Below are 21,040 nucleotides of genomic sequence, written 5' to 3'. Positions count from 1 at the left end.
GGCTGAAAATGGAATAAAATTCCAAAGTTATTATTATATCGGAATTACAAGTTATATCCTGAAATTGGTTCTATTTGGTTCTGAACTTCGAGAACTGTCTCCCTCCCCGCGCAAACGATTTCATTAGCAAATTATCCAACTCCCAAAGAGAGCCATCACCGAGTCAACCCTGACCTGCCAAATTCAAGTCTTTGGCATTGTTTATCACTTCGCTGGCAGTAACTAAACAAGATCGTTTATCTTCTCTCTTCCTGTGCCTTCGTTGCCTACCTGCTGCCGGAACACGCAAAAAATACTCGACCGCAATTCATTTTTCACCAACGCTGCCGCTGTCACCGTCCGTCCACCATTTCCCCCCGGAAAATGCGCATCCCAACCACCCTCAACTGCGTAGTTCCACCCGAGCCACCGGTGATCCTAGATCGATGGGGACGCGTCATAAATAGTACAACAATCGGACCAAAGGAGGAAGGAGATGATTTACTACTCACTTGCCGAGTGGTTGGAGGTAATTTATCTAAATTTAAGTCGCTTCTTTTTATTGATGTTATTTGCACCCTCCAACACTATCCCACTTGCTCGCACGGTTCACAGTCTACTCCCACCCGTCGTCGACATGAGGGTGCGAAGCTGGAAGGCGATTATGGAGCATAAGTGGGCTCCAATATGTGCCCCGAAGATTTATGTCCAAATGTGTTATGATATAAGTACCGATAACTTTATTGGAGCTATATAAGACCCCTCTCTTCGTAGGCAAGCCTTTCTTTTTTGCTGGCACACGCTGGCTTAAATTCTGCCGGGATGTACATACTCCAAGATACAGAGCGAGATATACCGAACCGGAAGGGTGGAACGGTGGAAGTGATCGGAAATGCTAAGCCAATAAGACGACCCCAGCCAGCCAGTAGATTGGGTCGGTAACTTTCTAAGAAAGCAGAGACAGGGGCCAGGAGGAAAAGTGTTGAATTGATTTCGTCGATTAAACGAAAGCCGGTCTGTTCTATCGACTGCCATCTTTACGGCTCCATGACACATACAAATTGACACCATTTTACGAGCCATGTTGTGTCATGGATTTTTCTTCAATATGGTTCGTAATTTAGTTGATTAATTGGCTGGTACCTAATTTGCTTTTTTGTAGGTGCTCGTGAGAAGTGTCAGGATTGGTAGATAATTAATTTTGATGGCACTTTTCTATTTCGACTATTAGAATCATAATCTATTGGGAAAATTTGCACTTATACACACAATTAAACCAATGTTAAAGAACAGCAGATCTTCAATGATGAGCATGCTCGCTTCTGAGTTGAAAGATACTGTTGCCAGTGTTGTTGCTGATCAAATGACTTATGTGAAATCGGAGGTTCGTTCAGTAACAGCTGCCATTGAGAAATCGCAGGAATTTCTTTCAGCAAAGTTTGATGAAATTGCATCAGATTTTAATAAACTTAAGACCGAAAATGAAAATCTAACACAGCAAATTTGTGATCTGTCTGAATCGCATGTTGAGTTAACTAATTTTGTTTACCAACTGGAGGCTAATGTAGATAGATCGGATCGTAAGGCAGTGTCAAATAACGCAATTTTGTTAGGGCTCCCAAACGTAGAGAATGAAAATACAATGAAATTAGTTGATAAAACTTTAGCTCATATCGGAGTAACCTTGCCATCAAATTCGATTCTGTCTGCGAAAAGATTGTATGTTAGTAACCAAACAAACGGGGTGGTCCCTATTCAAATTGTGTTTAAAGACAGGAACAGCAAGGAAATTGTTCTCTCTCGTAAAAAAGAGGTTGGAATCATTCCTTCAACCAACATTGATCAGTCTTTTCTAGTTAATGGCAAAGCATCCAATGTAACAGTAAGGGATGAATTAACCCCATTATCCATGGAATTGCTACGGAAAATGCGTGAATACCAAGATCCACTCAAAATTATGTTTGTATGGCCAGGAAGAGGAGGTGGCATACTTGTAAAAAAAGAAGAAAATTCTAAACCAGATCTGATCAAAACTAGGGAGGATCTTAATATTTTGATTAACCGGTATTCTGTGTTAGCCAAGCAATCACCATCGCCGAAACGGAAAAGGAATGATTAGGATGAAGTTTGTAATATGAGGTTTTTGTGTTTAATAAATGTAAAAATGGATCAAACATTAAATTACTTTCATAATCACATTGATGATTTTAATACGTCCTGTGGAAGGGTGTGTCCGAAACAATTGCGAGTTTTACAGTGGAATGTTCGGGGTATCAATGATTTGCATAAATTTCATGACATGCTCATTTCAATTGATCGTTGGAGAAACTTGGATAAAAACCGGAAATACTGGGCTCTATAAGATAAAAGGATATAACAGTATATTTTCAAGTAGAGATAACTCATTTGGTGGCTTAGTAATGTAAGTGAGAGATACCATTGAATATAAAATCGTTAAAAATGTCTGTAGTGATGGCTTCCATCACATTAATGTCGAATTATTGTTGCCTGAAGGTGTCGTCAATGTTCATGGTGTATACCGGCCACCGTCATATGATTTCAACGTGTTTCATGATCGTTTGGAAAGTTGGCTTAATAAAAGTAGTACAAATCGCCCTTGTTTAATTGTCGGAGATATGAATGTACCTGTTAATCTGTTGAATAATAATGTTGTTTTGAAATATAAATACCTTTTACAGTCATATGGGTTTATGTGTTCTAATATATTTGTTACAAGACCGTCTAGCTCAAATATTCTAGACCATGTTATATGTAAAATGACCGATGCTCATCGTCTAAGTAATCACACTATCTTTAGCGATTTAAGTGATCATTGCATGATTTTATCTGAGTTCAAATTGCAGGTTGGCACCAATCGGGTAGAGTTATCAAAACAAATAATTAATCACGATAAATTACAAATAGAGTTCAAAAGATACATTGACGGCGTTGGACCTGTACATGATGTAAACACATGTTTTCAAAATATGTTATCAAACTACAACGTAATATTGAATGATTGCACCAAAACAGTTACAAAATATGTTAACGTTAAAGGTACAGAATGCCCGTGGATGAGCCTTGATTTGTGGACTTTAATTAAAATTAAAAACAATTATCTGAAAAAATCGCGTCGTGATCCTAACAACACTCGTTGTGCGGAACTATTAAAACATGTTTCGAAAAAACTGGATTTATCTAAGAAACAAGCAAAAAAAAACTTACTTTGAAAGGCTGTTGAACAATACGTCACACTCAAAATTATGGAAAAATATCAACACAATAATGGGCAAATTGCAGAACAATAAAAAACTGTCCTTGGTAATTAATGGCAATTGTATAACTGATAGTAAGTTAATCTGCGATGCAATTAACGAACACTTTTCGACAGTTGGTTCAAAATTAGCAAAAAACTTCACTCCGACGGGTTCAAACCCATTGCGACATATAGAACCAATTGCAAACCCAATTTTTCTACAACCCGCATCCGCAAATGAGGTTGTCCTGCTAATTAATGACTTAAAAACTAATAAAAGCCCTGGTCCTGATCATATCCCAGCAAAGATAATTAAAAATAATGTTGTATCGCTTTCCCGTATTTTGTCTGATTCATTCAATTTAATGATTCAAAGAGGTATCTACCCAGACTGTCTTAAAACTGCCAAAGTTATCCCAATATTGAAATCAGGTGATTCTACAAAACCCGATAAAAGTCGGAGACGAGCCAGCCAACGGCTGAAAGTCTCCTTAATAAAGATATAAAAAAAAAAAAAAAAAAACCCGATAATTATCGGCCTATATTGACCCTCTCAGTTTTCAATAAAATATTCGAAAAATTGTTGATTAATCGCATAGTTCGTTTCTTAGACAATCATAGAGCACTTTATGGTATGCAATATGGATTTCGCAACGGAAGCAGCACTACCGTCGCTATAACTGAACTTGTTGATCATATACTGGAGGAAACAGATTCGAAGAAATATGTAGGAGCTTTATTCTTAGAATTAAAAAAGGCGTTCGACACTCTAAATCACGACATTTTACTGCGTAAATTAGATTGTTATGGGATCAGAGGAGTCGCAAATGATATAGTTCGAAGCTACTTAAAAAGTAGAACTAAATTTGTTTCGTATGACGGAGAAATAAGCTCCCTGAGACAAATAAGTACAGGAGTTCCCCAAGGGAGCAATATTGGGCCCTTACTATTTCTCATTTACATTAACGACATTAGTAAAACTTGCCTTGCTGGTACTCCGAGGTTGTTTGCAGATGACACAGTCTTATTTTATCCGAATGTCGATCCAAAAGCGATAATTTCAAGCATGAATGGAGACTTACAAATTGTCCAGGAATATTTTTGCGATAATCTGCTCTCACTTAATTTACAAAAAACTAAATACATGATCTTCCGACCACCAAGAAAAATCCTTCCAATTGTTCCTAATTTAGTAATGGATGTTAACGTCATACAGAAAGTAGAGTCATTTAAATATCTAGGTATTCAGCTAGATTGTACATTGTCTTGGGATCTGCATATCAAGGAAGTAGCGAGAAAAGTTTCATCCATGTGTGGAGTTTTGAAAAGGGTTAGATGTTTCATTCCTCGAAAAGTTCTGCTTATGTTCTACTACACTCACATTCAGTCACAGCTGAACTATTTGATAATTGTATGGGGCAGAGCCTGTAAATCAAAGCTTAAAAGACTGCAAGTATTACAAAATCGATGTATTAAAATAATCTATAACCTACCTTTCCTGTTTCCATCTGTCCGGTTGTACACAGATTTTCCACATAAAGTATTGCCTATACAAGGCATGTGTGAAGAACAAACATTGCTCTTGATTCATAATATGCAACATAATCCAGCAAGTATCCACAATTTAACTCTAAATGTGACGCCACGATTACACAACACCAGGCAAATTAATCATCTCTCTCGATCTCGTGCGTATACAAACTTTGGTCAGAAACGGTTTACTTTTATAGGTTCAGACAAATTTAACAACCTACACAGAGATATTCAGATGCTAACAAATCGTTCATCATTTAAATCTAACATTAAAAGTTACTTACGATCGCAAATACCACAACTATTAATTTAAGCTTAGTTATATTTTCTTTCTTTTTATTATTATATTTTAACCGTCATCAAACATTTAAGTATTAATTATTTGTCCATCTTTCCTTAGTATGAATATAAATATTAATTTTGTAATGTTTTGAATACATGCGCTTCTTTAAAAGGATACTTTATCCACTAGAAGCGCATAAATTGTTTTGTTCGTAATAGTATCTCCTTTTTGTAGAATTGTAAATTAAAATATGCTCAGCCATGTTATAAGTAGTGTTTTGTATTTATGATGTTGCCTATAGCTGAGTTTTATGAGTGTGCACTACCAGGGGGCTCAAAATGGAGCTTTTTGGTGTGGGGGAGAGTGGAGGGTACTCAAAAAAAAAAGTAAGTCGTCTAAATAGTTTATTAAAAAAGTACAATTGATGCAAATGGTGGATATTTACAAAAAAAAATACCAGAAATTCCTTAAACTTGAATTTTTGAAACTGTATATGGGTCATACAGCTCAAGTGGGTACAGAATATGAAAAAAAAAATTGTGGTCGATGTCACCAATTTGAGCCAAACCTGGCCAAAACGCTTATTTTGGAATTCTGAACAAACACCTTTGTTATTTAGGTCTGAACTGCCTAGATCCCTCTCGTCTACAACCCTGGATTTTCGAGATTTTAAAAATTCAAACTTTTAGAAGAGATTACACCACAACCAAATAAGCTATTCGTGATCTTAGAACGTCAATTAGAAGGTTTTTAAATTAAATTTTTATTGGTGTTCCCACATTTTGTTTTTGTTATAGTTACTGCAGTAAACAGACTTATTACCGGCATGTATCCAAATTATCAAAAAATGGCCTATTTTCACCATGGGCGGGATTTTTTATTTCTTAATATTTCGGCTTCAAATTTTCACCACACTTTGAAAAACTCTTCTACTGGATGTGTTTCCAAGGGTAAATGATGTGGATAAATAGTTTCTGAAGTATACCCAGATGAGTGAGTGGTAGCTTTGAGCTTTTCTGGTGTAAAATCAATGCCATTTAATTTTTTTTTATTGAATTCCTTCACAACGATGGCACCAAAATATTTTCATGATATTTTTTACATGTTCTGGGCAGAATTCTCATAATATGAAATCACGACTCAATCTAAAAAAAAAACTGAAAATTACACGAGCTTGAATTGACGTATGATCTAATTTTCCTGTCATGTAATTCGATAAACAACTTAATTTTATGTGCACATAGACGCACTTATGACTGAATATCACATCAACTTCTGAAAAATATGTCATGCTTTTAAAATTAGGTGTCAAAAAACCTAAAATTACATGACCGAAACTGAAAAGTAAATTCGTGACAGATTTTTATGTCCGAATAGATGTAAAATTACATGATGCCTAACCTCAGTGACAACGCACCTGAAAGCAGTGAGTAAAGCTTCGATCGTCATCGGCAACGCACTCCGCAGTTTTATCGCGTTACGGTACGGTATTGAAAAAAATGAGTGTCCGGTGCAATATATGTGGTTTGGACTGCGCGCATTCCACATTTTATAAAACAACATATCCGGCTGCATAGGAATTCACAAGTCTTTAAGGGCGCGTTCGGATGTGAAGTGATATTTAAGTCATTTGTGGCATATCGACAGCACTTTAGGTAGCGCCATATTGAATGGCAAAGTGAAGTTTTATACGAATGTCCGATAATATCCTGTAGTGTCAAAACAAACGATTTTAAATCAATCACTAAGCATGCAATGCACCACATATCCACAGGAGAGCCTATTTTTTGCCCGTTGAATTGCCGGAGAACCAAACCATTTGCAACACAAAACAGCTTAAGAATCCACACTTAATTATGTCTAAAAGATGTAAAATTGCAGGATTTTGAAAAATTATCAAAATCAGTAAAAATGAGCACCAGTGACAGAAATTTACGTCACGAAATGTAAAAATATGTCTTCAGTTTGTGGTTCGAGTAAATTTAAGAAAAAAAGTAAATTTAGGTCGATTAAGCCGCTTCTTTTGAGTACATCTAAAAAGATTTAAATTTACATGAAATTTTTCAAGTGCGTAGCTCATTTATTTACTTCTGTCGATAGTGTAATTGTAGTCCTAAAAATGAAAAATACGTGTGAATCTTCCACAATTTCCAGGTATTCAAGTTGTCGCATGTCAGGCTATTATTAAGGGGGTAGTCCACTCTGGCGGCATGTAAAATAGGTTATTTTCACGATTTTTTTTTTAGGGTAAATAACGATCAATTCAAAAAAAGGAATGCATGGTTTTGTCAATTGAAATGTCCTCTTTAATTGAGATTTTTTTTTGGAGCGATTGGATGTCTCCTGTAGCCGCTGCACCAGGTTCCCCAGGAGACCTCCCGTCTGAGTCGTCGCGGGGCGGGACGTGTGGCGGTCACACCACTGGAGCTGGAACAACGAATTTTTTTGTGGTTATTGTCTGATAGATGACCCAGTCTTGTACGTAGCCGTTTTTGATTTGGTTGAAAAATAAAAATTTGGCGACGTTTTGAAAACAATACTACAAGGGACAGCCCTATGGGGTTGTACGCAATGGTGACGTAGGGCTACGTGATTTTATATAATAAATATTATTTGTTAACTGCAGCAGGAGCTTGTGATTTGTGTAGGAATAGGAATTTGAGCGGGGTTCTCTCTGTTTATACTCTTTAGTATGACGCGCTTGACATAGATGGCCAACAGCGACTCACGAAAAGCTACTGATTCCGATAAATAGCGGTGGGGCTTCTTCCTCCATCTATGGATGCTCAGGTGGGCTGCAGCTCGCTGCTTGCCGGCAGTCTTTCGTTGTGTACTGGAGAACAATGTTCAGCGACACGTGCCGAAAGCACTGCTGCTGCTGCAGCTGATGCCGACGACCGGGCACCACCACACATGGTGATTGGAACTGAATCCGTTGTGTACTGGAGAACACCACCACTCACCACACGGTGATTGAATAAACACCATGAGACCGGATGAAATTCAACTTTGAAATCTGTGTTAGGGAAATCGCTTTTCGCAGGTAATCGGTGATAATTTTAACTATCATAGGAATAGTTGCACATTTGTGCATTTTTTTAGTAACATTTTGAGAAATTTAAGCTTAACAGATGCGTAGAAATATTTCTGATCGATTGGTGATGAAACTTTTGAAATTGGTTCTGGGGCTGCTAAGTTATTAACGTTCAAAATATTTCATAATTTTGTTACATATTTCATTTTCGGTTTTCACAAAGTGTACCCCCATATAGAAATCACAGACGTAGTCCTACGTCAAAACAGTCCGTTTTTGTACCCTAAAATTGGAGATAAAAGCTTGCACCAAAAATCCATTTTTGATTCTTTTGAAAATCGGCTACGTAAAAAAAGGTACTTAACTCGAAAATTCAATCGCCGTTTAAATCGAATGAGCCGTTTCTTAAATACAGCGCCCGCCAATTTTCGTTTAGAGATAATCGCGGCAGCAGTTGGAACTACTAAGGCACGCCGTTTCACCGGTAACGGGCGGGTACTCCGAGCGCTCAGCTGAGCGCGCTTGGAGCGTCTGGAAACGAGTCCACTAATCAGCCTATAACTTTGGAACGATGTCACTTGCGGACTTGAGGTCAAGTCTATGTCAAAGTAGACATTCCAATGTATTTTTTAAGCAAAAAAAAAAGATTTTTTTTAAATTTCCAGGTGGACTACCCCCTTAAAGGGAAGAGCCTTTGTATTGCTTCGGTGTATATTCCTCCCCGAGTTTCAATTAATCAAAAACAACTTTCAGATATCTGTTCAGTTCTTCCGACTCCACGGGTTGATTATGGGAGATTTTAATTCTCACGGTACAGGCTGGGGGGAACTGTATGATGATAACCGTTCTACTATGATATATGACCTCTGTGACTTCAATATGACAATTCTTAACAATGTAGAAGTAACACGTTTGGCTGGTCCATCCTCGAATGGAAGTAAATTAGACTTCACACTTTGCTCTAACTCATTATCGTTGGATTGCACGTGGAATGTGATCCACCATCCCCACGGTAGTGATCACCAGCCAGTGGGTTCAATCCGTCGGAATCCGTAATATCGATTGGACAACGTTCAAAGCGGCAGTAGATGAAGCCGTATCGTCGGTAGAAGGCCTTCCACCGTTGGAGGAATATAACTTCCTCTCCAATCTGATCTTGGACAGGGCGCTTCTAATCTAATCTAATCTAATCTAACATCAACACAGCCAGTTCTTGAAAGTTTCCTGGAAAGTGATCTATATACCTACATCATTCTTCTTGTCTATTTGATATATGTTTCTCATCGAAGATGCGTCACACATATCAAAACGGCCAGGCCAACTGTGCAGCATTTAAGGGGCAAGATGATTCAGAAAACACTATGCTTCAGAATCCAATAAATTGATGAAAATGGACATCTCGTACCGTACGTTCCGATTTTGGTGATTATATGATTGGTTGGTCGTTGGAAGCATCAAAGCTAGAAAGGTTAAGTGATGCTCCATTTTCTTCTGACGGTTGGGGCATGAGCACTAACTCTTTTCCTAGCCTTGCATGACTTATGACTATAGCGCCATTACTCGCTTTCTGAAAAGAGAAGAAGAAAAGGAAAAGGAGAAGGACAAAGGGAAAAGGATTATGTGAAATATATGAACATAAACATTTTTTTTATTTGAAATATACAATATAGAAATGCATAACGGCGCGGTGGTCACTACCCGCGTCTTGTCACTTTTATCAAGTCATAAAAAGTAACAAGGACTAAAATGTGATTCTTTGATTACTGGAAAATCCTGATTCCTAGTTGTCACGACTAGGGTTCGGTGGTAGATCTTATACCAGTAACGCACCACAAAAAGGTGATCTCCCAACGTTACTGGTTTGAGTAGATAAAAATTTACAAAATGGAACGAACTCACCAAGTTTAGCCAATTGAACCTGAAGGCTGCCTGACATATGTTAATGTAGAAGTCCAAATTGTAAACGAAGCTTGACAAAGATCAACATGAACTAGTCCGGTTTATGGTAGCTGCGCGGAATGTCTTCCGCCGATTTGAGTTAAACAAATTTTCGGATGTATGTAGTCGATTTTTGATGTGCATTGTTCATGTCAGGTTCAACGCTGCGACTCAGCGAATGATGGAACTAATGATAGGACGATTGATGGGACGCCTCGTGGAGGTTCTACTTGGCTTCGGAACAGCTTTTCAGCGGCAAATAATAGGGTCCTAGAATGAGGTACTAGAAATTGTCTCCTGGGCCTGGTTAGCAACCGATTATAGATATAAAAAAAAACTCAACGGAAAAAAACCAACGTCAGATTCGAACGATTTTGGACAGCGCGCTTCGAGCTCAAACTCGGCCGATTCCCGGAACGTCTTTCCGTAGGAAACCTCCTTTCCCACCGCACTGAGGTTTATCGTAAACAGTTCAACGCGTTTAAGCTTTTCCGGAAACGTGGAACACCCGTACATTTCGAAGCGTACTCTTCTCTTGAACGCGAGCTCAAGAGCCTCATCAAAGCCAAGAAACGCGGATACTGGCGGCAATTCTTGGACGGAATATCGCGCGAAACGTCGATGAATACGCTTTGGAACACGGCGCGAAGGATACGTAACCGGTCTTCGAACAACGAGAGCGAAGAGTACTCAGATCGTTGGATTCTCAAGCTCGCGCGAAAAGTATGTCCTGATTCCGTGCCGGCACAGCCGATTCCTCGCGAAACGACGAATTCGGTAGACGAGATCAGCCAGCCTTTTTCAATACTGGAGCTCTCACTCGTGCTCCTTTCGTGTGGCAATTCGGCTCCGGGGGCTGATAGAATCAAGTTCAACTTGTTGAAGAACCTCCCAGACGTCGCTAAGAGGCGCATGTTGAACTTATTTTGTCAGTTCCTTGAGCTCAATATTGTTTCGCATGATTGGAGGCAAGTGAGAGTTATAGCCATTAAAAAACCTAGAAAACCCGCGTCAGATCATAACTCGTATCGTCCCAACGCGATGTTATCGTTCATTCGAAAATTGTTGAAGAAAATGATCCTTTTTCGTAGGGGCAAGGGAACTAACGACTGTCTAGCGTTGCTTACCACAGAGTTTCAGTTGGTTTTGGAAATGTAAGACTCGCAAAGCGATCCTACAATCTCGTTCTAAGCGACAGGTAGGAAACGCTTCCCGTTCCCGACCTTGTACTCATTCCTCTGCTGCTAACATCGATCAGCGAGGAACAAATCCTTTGTTAAACGTCGGTCTCTGTTCCGCAATCTAGTGCCAATCACCGACGGACATCGATTGCCATCCATTGACGGCAATCGAATGTGCAGGAAGGCAGCTTCCACACCTGCGTAGGCCAGAGATTTTTATGCCTCAGAAAAATCCCACCGACCTCGGCTGGGGATTGAACCCAGACCCATTGGGTTGATATAAATATAATGTCAAAGTATATGATATGTGACGCTCCATTTATGTGGATCATATTGAACAGAAATTTACACTACTTTTTCGAACTGTGCATAACTAAAAATTTTCATAATATGAAAGCTCCAGGTGATGATGGAATTTTGTATATCCGCATCAAAAAACTCCCAGAGAGTACCTTGTCTTCCTTGATAAAATTATTTAACAGATGTTTTCATTTGGCATACCTTCCTAATAAATGGGAAAGTGCAAAATTTGTTCCAATTTTGAAGTCGGATAAAGTTTGCTTTGTTCAATAAGTAAACTTTTTTGAAAAAAATAATTTTGAATAGAATGATGCATCACATCAATATGAACTCAATTTTTGCAGATGAGCAGTTTGGATTTCGCCAGGGGCATTCAACTACTCATCAACTCTTAAGAGTTACCAATTTAATTCGTTCAAACAAATCTGAAGGCTGCTCAACTGGTGTTGCTCTTCTAGACATAGAAAAAGCATACGACAGTGTTTGGCATTGCTTAATTGAAAAAAAAAATTAATTTTTCACTCTAAATTATGAAATTAGTTCAAAATTATTTAATTGACAGAACTCTGCAGGTAAATTATAAAAATTCCAACTCTGATCGACTACATGTAAGAACAGGAGTTCCTCAGGGTAGCATTCTTGGGCCTATATTGTATAGCATTTTCACTTCGAACCTCCCTGAGTTGCCTCAGGGTTGCCACAAATCTTTATTCGCTGATGATGAAGTAGCCATTTCCGCTAAAGGAAGAAGTCGTCGTATTATTGGAGCAGAATTGCAAAAAAGTTTAGAGATTTTCTCTTTATATTTACAAAAATGGAAGATTTCTCCCAACGTTTCCAAAACTCAACACAACAGCAGCAACAACAGCAAAGAGTAATGGAAAATTTTGAAATCTTTGATGAAGCCTAGTAATTGTAAATCGCGGACCATAACTTTTGATGGCATATTAGAACAGTCAGAACCAGTAATTGCTTCTAAGTTTAATGACTATTTCGTCGAGAGCGTTTCACTGATCAATCAATCTATTGAACTGATCAATAAACCGGTCGAAATAAAACAGCCGATTAATAGTAATTGTAGATTTAATGGTTTTCACCCAATTACATTAGATGAACTTAAAAATATTTGCTTTTCATTAGGAAAAACGTCTGGAGTAGATAATGTTAATGCTAGAGTTATTAAAGATTGCTTTCATGTCATTCGACACACTCTGCGGGACCTTATAAATCAATCATTGCAATCTGGGCACGTGCCGCATATTTGGAAAGAATCTTTAGTTGTTCCTATACAAAAAGTTGCTGGGACGATTAAAGTCGAAGAGTTTCATCCCATCAACATGTTGCACACATTAGAGAAAATTTTAGAACTTGTTGTAAAAGGCCAGCTGTTAGAATATTTAAATAGTAACTGTTTGTTGATACTCGAACAATCGGGATACCGGGAAGGCCATTCTTGTGAAACCACGTTAAACTTAGTGTTAGCTAAATGGAAAGAAAAATTGGAGCATAAAGATACGATTGTTGCTGTGTTTTTGGATCTAAAACGCGCTTTTGAGACAATTTCTAGTCCCTTATTGTTGAGAACAATCAAGCGCTTTGGAATTTCGGGTTCTGCATACAAATGGTTTGAAAGCTATTTATCTGACAGAACACAAAGGACTGTTTTTAATGATTTTGTATCTTGTCCCGTTGACAATGACCTTGGAGTGCCTCAGGGAAGTGTATTAGGGCCCCTTTTATTTATTATGTATATTAATGGCATGCGACGAGTTTTACGGTTTTGTGATATTAATCTTTTTGCTGACGATACTGTGTTATTCATTGCAGCTAAAGATTTAGAAGAAGCTGTTTCACGCTTGAATGAAGATTTGCGTTCTCTAAGTAGAGGGTTGAAGTATAAACAATTGAAATTGAATATAAGTAAAACTAAATTCATGGTAATTTCGCGGAATCGCGTTCAGGAAACTAAATATCTTGGCGTGATTATTGATGACAAACTCAAGTTCAATTCTCATATTGACAATGTAATCAAGAAAATTGCCAAGAAGTATGGAATTCTATGTCGCTTGAGAAACGATTTAACTATTGGTAGTAAAATACAGTTATACAAATCAATCATCTCCCCTCATCTAGACTTTTGCCCTTCCATTTTATTTTTGGCCAATGAAACACAAATATCGAGATTACAGCGTTTGCAGAATAAAGTAATGCGTTTGATTTTAATATGTAATAGATTCACTTCCTCAACTTTTATGCTGGACGCTTTGCAATGGCTGTCAGTGAAGCAAATAATTGTGTTTTTAACTAGGGTGTTCATTTTTAAAGTAGTTAACGGTTTGCTGCCTCGATATTTGTGGGATCGGATTGAAAGAGGAAGTGATTTTCATAGATATAACACTAGAAACGCGGATGAAGTAAGAACACCACATATTTTGAATAATGCTTCACAAAATTCATTATTTTTCAAAGGTATAAATGTTTTCAATTCGATGCCTAGACACATCAAGCGTGCAACTACACTTACAGAATTCAAGAGACGCTGCATTTCACATGTAAAAGCTGTTTATTGAGCAGTTAAATTTTTATGAATGGATGAATCATGCATCTTGACAAAGTTATCACTAACGGATTATTTTGTATGGAGACTGTCATAAAGACATTTTAGTAATTTGTGTAGCATATACAAAAAACTACATTGTTTGCCTCGATGGTGATGATGGATTTTTAGTTTATTGATTTTGTAGTAGTAATAGTAAAAATATCTTTGAGTAGTCTACAATGGTTTGAGCCTCGTGCGCGGAATACAGGTATAAATGACTAATACGTGGAAATTATGGCAAAAGCCTTGAATTGGTAAAGGGTTGGCTGGAAGTCGTTTCCTTGGATATAATCCTGGCACTGCGGAAGCTTAAACGTGTAAATCCCAGGTCACGTGTAAATGGAAGTATTGTCGAGGGCTATACTTGGACTAGTTACACCTTTGAATGTTTTTGGTTGATGCCTATAGCATATTTAACAGGACATTTATATCTGTAATTGTAACTAGCTCGATTTTGTTTGCAAACCTGTTTAAAATGTTTATATTTAATTATCTTAGAGATAACTCGTCCAGCGCAAACCTTTGTAGGGGTAAGAGGTGGGACCATCATCATCTTTTTCTCTTTTCTCAACTTATAATATTCCCACATAAGCCTAGAGCTTCCATTTTGAAACCTAGTAGTAGTCACATAGTCACTACCCAAATAACATTTTTAGTTTTATTGCATTCTATTAGTGGTTTTTAAGACCAATTTAATAAAACTGTTAATAAAACTAAGAACTCCACTACAAATTCCTGATAGCCGCTATTAGATTGTCTTCCAGCTAAGTGGAACACTCTTGATATGCTTTTAAAAGTATTCTTGAGAATAGCAATAAAGCTGTTTAAAACAATGCAGAAACAATTTCCATAACCTCGTTAAGAGTAAGATTAAATTCATGCAGTTTTATAACGCTCTGCTGAAAATCAGCTATTAGTCCAATTATATTTTTTTTTTGCTTGATAGCAACTGCAAAAAATTATCTTGTTGATGTTCTGTTCTACAAAAAATATAATTGCAGTGGGTCAGACTGTATTTCTTATTTAGCAATCTATTGTCGTGACAAAAATTTTTAGTGTTAGTGTCAAGATCGTTGTGGATTTAATGTGTTTGGATGTGGCTAGACTGATGCAAAATTTGAAATTTTCACTCCATAGTGTTCAAACGGCTTCAAATCAGGTCCTGCTTTGCCTCCCAAAATTTAAACTCATTTGGTAAGAAACTGACTTGGCACAAATCATTCGAAGTTTATATGGAAATTACTATGGGAACCCAAACTTTTTGTTCATTGTCTTCTACCCATTTTCCAAATTGCTTTTTCGAAAAGTTCTATAACTTTTCTTACGGGAATTTTTTCTAAGCTACAACTTTGCCCGATAACGTTTTTCAGCCATATGTCAAATTAAAAAGTTATTAATTGTTTAAGAGATTGATAATCTTATGGCATAATCAAGCAGCTGTTCTGTTAGCAACACTGTATTCTGCAGTGTGACATAGTAGCCATGATATGTGTGCTCTATTCTTCTCACCAGAAATACCAATGTTGCCTGCTGAACAGTTGAATGAGCATAATCATAAAACATCAGTAACTTGAATCATTAATAACTTTTGTTTCGTGCATTTGATTGAAAAGTGGTTTTCAACAAAGTTGTAGCTAAAAAAATTGCTACAAGCACTGCTATCATTTTTTCATTTTTGAAAGCACAGTGATGTGGTGAATTGTTAGATAGATACAAACAAAAACATAAGTTTTCCCATAGTAATTCCCATATAAACTTGAAATGGTTTGTGCCAAGTCAGATTCTTATTAAAGTAGTTCAAATTTTTGGAGGCTAAGAAGGACCCAATTTGGAATCGTTTGAGCACTGTGGAGCGAAAATTTCAAATTTTGCATCAGTCTAATGGTTGCATAAATTAAAGATCTTGTGTGCAATATGGAAGCTTTTTTGTTCTAATGCATATGTACCTTAAATTGTATAGTGTTTATTGAGATGATAGGAGCCTTACATTAATTCGCCACCAAAATAATGCAGATTCTCATAATAAAGTGAATTGAAACAAAACTTAATTCGATTAGTTTACCTTAATTTCCTTGAGAGTCGATCTTACCACATTCAATAATATGTAAGTAGACCGAAATTAATTTCAGACCTTCAATTTATCTATAATTTTACCGAAAATCCTTGGACTTTTTTTTATGGGTAAAAATTTCCATAACCCAATATGAACATTGAGTTGTTGGCAGTAATTACGCAAAGCAATGATGTTTTCGACAATAGTTCTATTTCTTCTTCATCATGCCAGCATTGCATCTAGTCTCGAACAACATTACCGTTTCAGATCAACTAAAAATCTTCCAATAATGTTCTTGAGTGTGCACTCGGCTGTCGACAGAAGCAGACCACTCTCGATGTGTGTCACGCGATCGTCAGTTTACTATGCAGCAACCATTGTGTGGTTCTCCTCATGCTTGGCATAGACAGTTTTGCTCACAAACTGCTCATTTGCTAATAACTTTGCACAGAGTTGACGAAACATAGTTCTGTTTGAAGCAGTCGATAAAATAGAGTTTAAACTTTTTTATAAATATTTAAAAAAGGAGATTTTAATTCTAGTAATAGACTGTATTTGATTTTACGTTGCAAGAATGAAGTGAAAAATGCTCACGGCACATCTCGGACTTTAAGTGTAAAAATTCATCCGTGTTGATTCAAATGATAAGATTTAGCTACTCTTTGCATGTCTACAGTAAACTATGATCCTAATCTATCAATTACCTTAAAGAAAACTAAATTTCAACAACTGAGTTAAAAGTTCTTAACAAATTAGCAGTTGGTGTGTACAACTGTGCATGCCAAGCATGGTCCTCCTCATTGTTCTTCATCAGCAGTTCTTTCATTCGATGCGTCGTCGACTTTGGAAAGCAAACCGTTTCGTGATGAACGTGTGAGTGCTGACCACGTTTTGCGTCCATTGCTGCAATGGATGCGCTCTGACACCCGTTGGCAAATCTGCCATACAATTAAACCACTGGAAGCGGCTCCCGTTCTGATGGAGAAGGCTTATTGGATAGCGGAAGATAAAATGTTTATTGTGTTGTACCTTTTGGCTATAGTTTTAAGATGCAATGTATAGTGAACAAGAATCCTCGGCTCTGTAAAGTTCATTCGGTTAAGCCTTTTCAAATAAATTAATAAACAAACAATAATGTTCTCAAAGTCAGACAGACTAGCGACATCCGATAGCTCGTTCAATGCTAATTCGAACAGGTATGGTTAGAGGCGCAGTTTCGGAAGTTTTTGCTCTTCGTCATTATCAGGGCAGCATTGCGACGGCAGCTCCGACATCCAAAGAAAACACATAAGAACTTGTTCTTGTTGTTGATGATGCTTCCAACTGAAGCACTTTCATTTACAAAAGTGGGTTCATGATTACAATTTTGTTAAAATTCATGTGTATATTTCAGTTTAAAGTACAGAAACCTTGATTAACGGCGCCGGTGGTGTAGTGGTAAGCGTGATTGCCTCTCACCCCAGCAGGCCTGGGTTCAATCCCAGTCGGCGCCGCCGGGATGTTCTGAGGCATAACATCTCTGATCACGCCTTCCTTCGGATGGGAAGTAAAGCCGTTGGTCCCCGGTTCATGAGTTGATGGGTCGATAGGTAGGGTCCAGGTGTGGGAGCTGCCTTCCTGGCACGTCGGTAGCATTGGTGCTCAGCACGGAAAACAAGATCGACGGAAAAAACAAACCAAAGGAAAATAAAAAACCTTGATTCTTTTTCATAAATCCATGGTGGAAAAAGTTTTTAGTGGCGCCGGTTGTTTTCAATTTTGACAAGTTGGAATTTTTAAACAGATGCCTCATAGCCAACTAGTTTTATTGCGGCTGTTTATAAACCAACATTGGGATTCCCAAGTAACATTGCAAGTTTTATGGAGGTTTTAAAGCATGCTATAAGTCTAAATCATGATCTATAGAACCCTTATATAACCGAAATTGTTACTTGGGTTGGTAGTTAGGTTAAATGGGAGCAATTCAAATTGGCTCATCAGATACTATAAAGCAACCATAAAACCATTCATAAATCTTATTAGCATTAGCATCAGTTGGTTCCATAATATGATTTATTAGGGTTTTGTAGAAAGTTTATAGCATTTTATATTACTTACCCTTTTTGACAATGTATATGACCATCATAAACTATTGGAAATTGCTGTTGCTACAATAAAACCTTTATGAAATTCAAATAAAACCAAGCAGCTCTAGATTTGTTACTTGGGTATGAACGAAGTTCCAGTTTCTTGGTCAAGTCAAGTGAAATATATTGTATTAGTACTTAATCAAAAATTAACTTTTTAAGAGCACGCTTAGGACATTCAAGCCAAATGTAACAAATATATAAAATGTTTGCATTCTATTATAAACAGGAAATCCAAACTAAGCTGAAGAATAAGCTTCTAATATTTAATCAAGTTTTTAGACGGCCATGCTTTACGCTGTGCCAATATGGCCTCGTTATTGCACTACCAGGAAAAAAGCACTTCAAAGAATTCAGACCAAAGTTCTGAAGATGATTTAGAAGTTGCCTCCTTGGTACAGTACTACCAACAATCAATTCGAAATTAACGATTTTAAATTGGTCCCAAGCAAATCGATTAACGTACCCCATTCTAGTATCAATACCAGTACTACACTATGTTTGTTTTGATGTGGATTTGTGGATTTTCCTATGTTTCGAGGGGTGCATCGATTAGCTTGGGACCGAAGAGAGTACCAGAGCTGAACCAAAAAGTTGAGCTCGTTTCTTCGGGACCTTCTGGTATAAGAGTTACCTCTATGGTACTATCGAAGTGCAAGCAAATCAAGCTGAGCATTGCATTAGGTCCTAAGTAACATTGACCGATCCTCTTCGTCAACTTTCTCTTTTGTTAATAACTTGATCACAGAACCGTTTCTTGATGTGTTTGTCGTATTAAATAGATGCTAGATAAAAGCTTCTTTTATCGATCTATGTGTTGAAAATACCTGGGTATTTCTTAACATGGCAGTGGGGATGCAAAGAGAAAGTCGACGAAGAGAATCTGTCAATGTTACTTAGGACCTAATGCAATGTTCAGCTTGAAATTTCCAATAAAATAATTAAAAATTGCCGACAAAAATCGTTGCAGTCCTCCATTGCAACGAATAATCCCCTTTTCCCCGTCGTGGGTATGACCTTGTAACTGTTTTTCTCCTCACAGCATCCAACATATCAACGGCAAGCAGTCTACTGAAAGGGAGTCGGTCTATCTCGCTTCAAGACATAAACAACTCTCAGTGTCTAAGTTGTTCGTGCAACAACTCAAAGTAAATCAAATTACAAAACTCAATTTACGTTCGAGAAACTTTAAGGATTCTCTTTAAATGGTTTCCAAACAGTCACGTCTCTCGTCAAGCTCCAAATTTCATCGAGAAAACGTCAATCTACATAAAGAAACATCGCACCCACGCATCTCTCGGTAACTCAACCCAACCGATCTGACTGGCTGGTGACGTACCGACACACTCCTCATATTTGCCACTCGAAGGAGCAAGGGTTCTCGCTTGGTCTAGTCAGTTGAAACACCAGAACATGCTGAACGGGGTGAGTTCGATTCCCGCTCCGATCCAGGATCATGATTCAACTGTTGATGTGCCCAAAGAACAATAAGTTGAGGGCGGACGCAAAGTTCCAGTTGGGACGTGCTGTGTACGCTTCCACCCACGCATGCACAGAATACAAACTCATAAATACATACCACCGGTTCGATACGTGTTTGTTTAGAGTGGTTTCCGTCGTATGCCAGCAAGCAGATTGGAAAATAATCTTTTATTTATTTTTAATTTTAAACCCAGTCTAAATTAAATACTCCCCGTCCATGCGCACACTTCTGCCTGGTGGGGTTCTTTGCCTTCAGAGTTCGGGATGCTGGTTGTGATATTTCTTCATTCGTGCCCCGCAGGACATGCATGGCTACCTACGGCTCGGCAGGACGACAGGTGACCGTTTCAGGAATGCATTAAATATTTGCCCCGAACGCCACACGGGACGTGTTGAGTTTGCAGGGATCAGTGAATATTTTATTCAAATCGCTGGAACTAGAATAGATATTGGATGAGGACTTCGATTTATATGTAGGATTTGTACGGTTGACCAGTGGCCATTTTAATGAAATGCATGCGTTAAAAATAGCTAAATGGACATGATTTGAAGAGGTGCACATACTTAGGGCAAAGTCTCCTACCGAACCCCTAAGAGGTTAAGTTTTGCATATATTTTTTGAAACCCCTGCATTCAAGTCACGTACCAGAAAGAAAAGTTAGAAAAAGTTTTCATTTTTGCAAACTCCATCCAAATGCTCCTACCACTCCTCTTCCATCCCCTGCCATTTAATCCCGTACAAACCGTGCATTCATATCGGTCACTCTCTTTTCTCGGCAGGACGGCCACAGCCCGACGTGCTTTGGTTTATCAACGATAATCTGGTAGATAATCAGATCGAGCAAAACACCGGCAACGTCATCGAGAACCGGCTTCTGTGGCAGTCTGTGCAACGTCATCATCTGCACTCGGTGTTCACCTGCAAGGCCACCAACACGAAACTGGTGCCCCCTCTGTACAGCAAGATCGAGCTAGATATGTACCGTAAGTATATCCCCAGCAGCTGCAACGCTATCTTTAATCGCCTTTTGGAGTGCTGGTCCATTTTTTTTTGTTCGGAACATCTCTCAACAGATTAACGAAGGTTGTAGTCGGTGCTGACAGAATTGATTGGATTTTAAAGAGCATGTGTGTGGGAGAAAAATGCTGTTCTGTGAAATAACGTTCAAATGATACTGCGAAGCGAAATATCATTGTAAGCTCGCTGATGATGTTCAAGAGATGCGAGTTGCATTTGTCGGCTAGAGTTAATGAGAAACAATATCTGATGTGGATT

General features: G+C 38.0%; 1 protein-coding gene across 1 annotated transcript in view; it reads left to right on the top strand.

Moving 5' to 3' along the window:
• The window catches only part of LOC135702992 (synaptogenesis protein syg-2-like), a 320,097-nt gene that overhangs the window by 258,670 nt on the left and 40,387 nt on the right, over positions 1–21,040 (top strand). Inside the window, exons 6-7 of the mRNA XM_065224077.1 lie at positions 395–508; positions 20,545–20,748. Of these exons, the coding sequence (XP_065080149.1) occupies positions 395–508; positions 20,545–20,748 (318 nt within the window). The remainder of the gene's footprint in view (positions 1–394; positions 509–20,544; positions 20,749–21,040) is intronic.

This window comes from Ochlerotatus camptorhynchus, unplaced genomic scaffold, assembly GCF_037179485.1.
Source record: "Ochlerotatus camptorhynchus isolate MF236.1 unplaced genomic scaffold, CSIRO-AGI_Acam_v1.1 ptg000204l, whole genome shotgun sequence".
In the NCBI taxonomy this organism is placed as follows: Eukaryota; Metazoa; Arthropoda; class Insecta; order Diptera; family Culicidae; genus Ochlerotatus; species Ochlerotatus camptorhynchus.
Note: the sequence above shows the minus strand (reverse complement) of the source record. Positions and strands in the feature narration are given on the sequence as shown.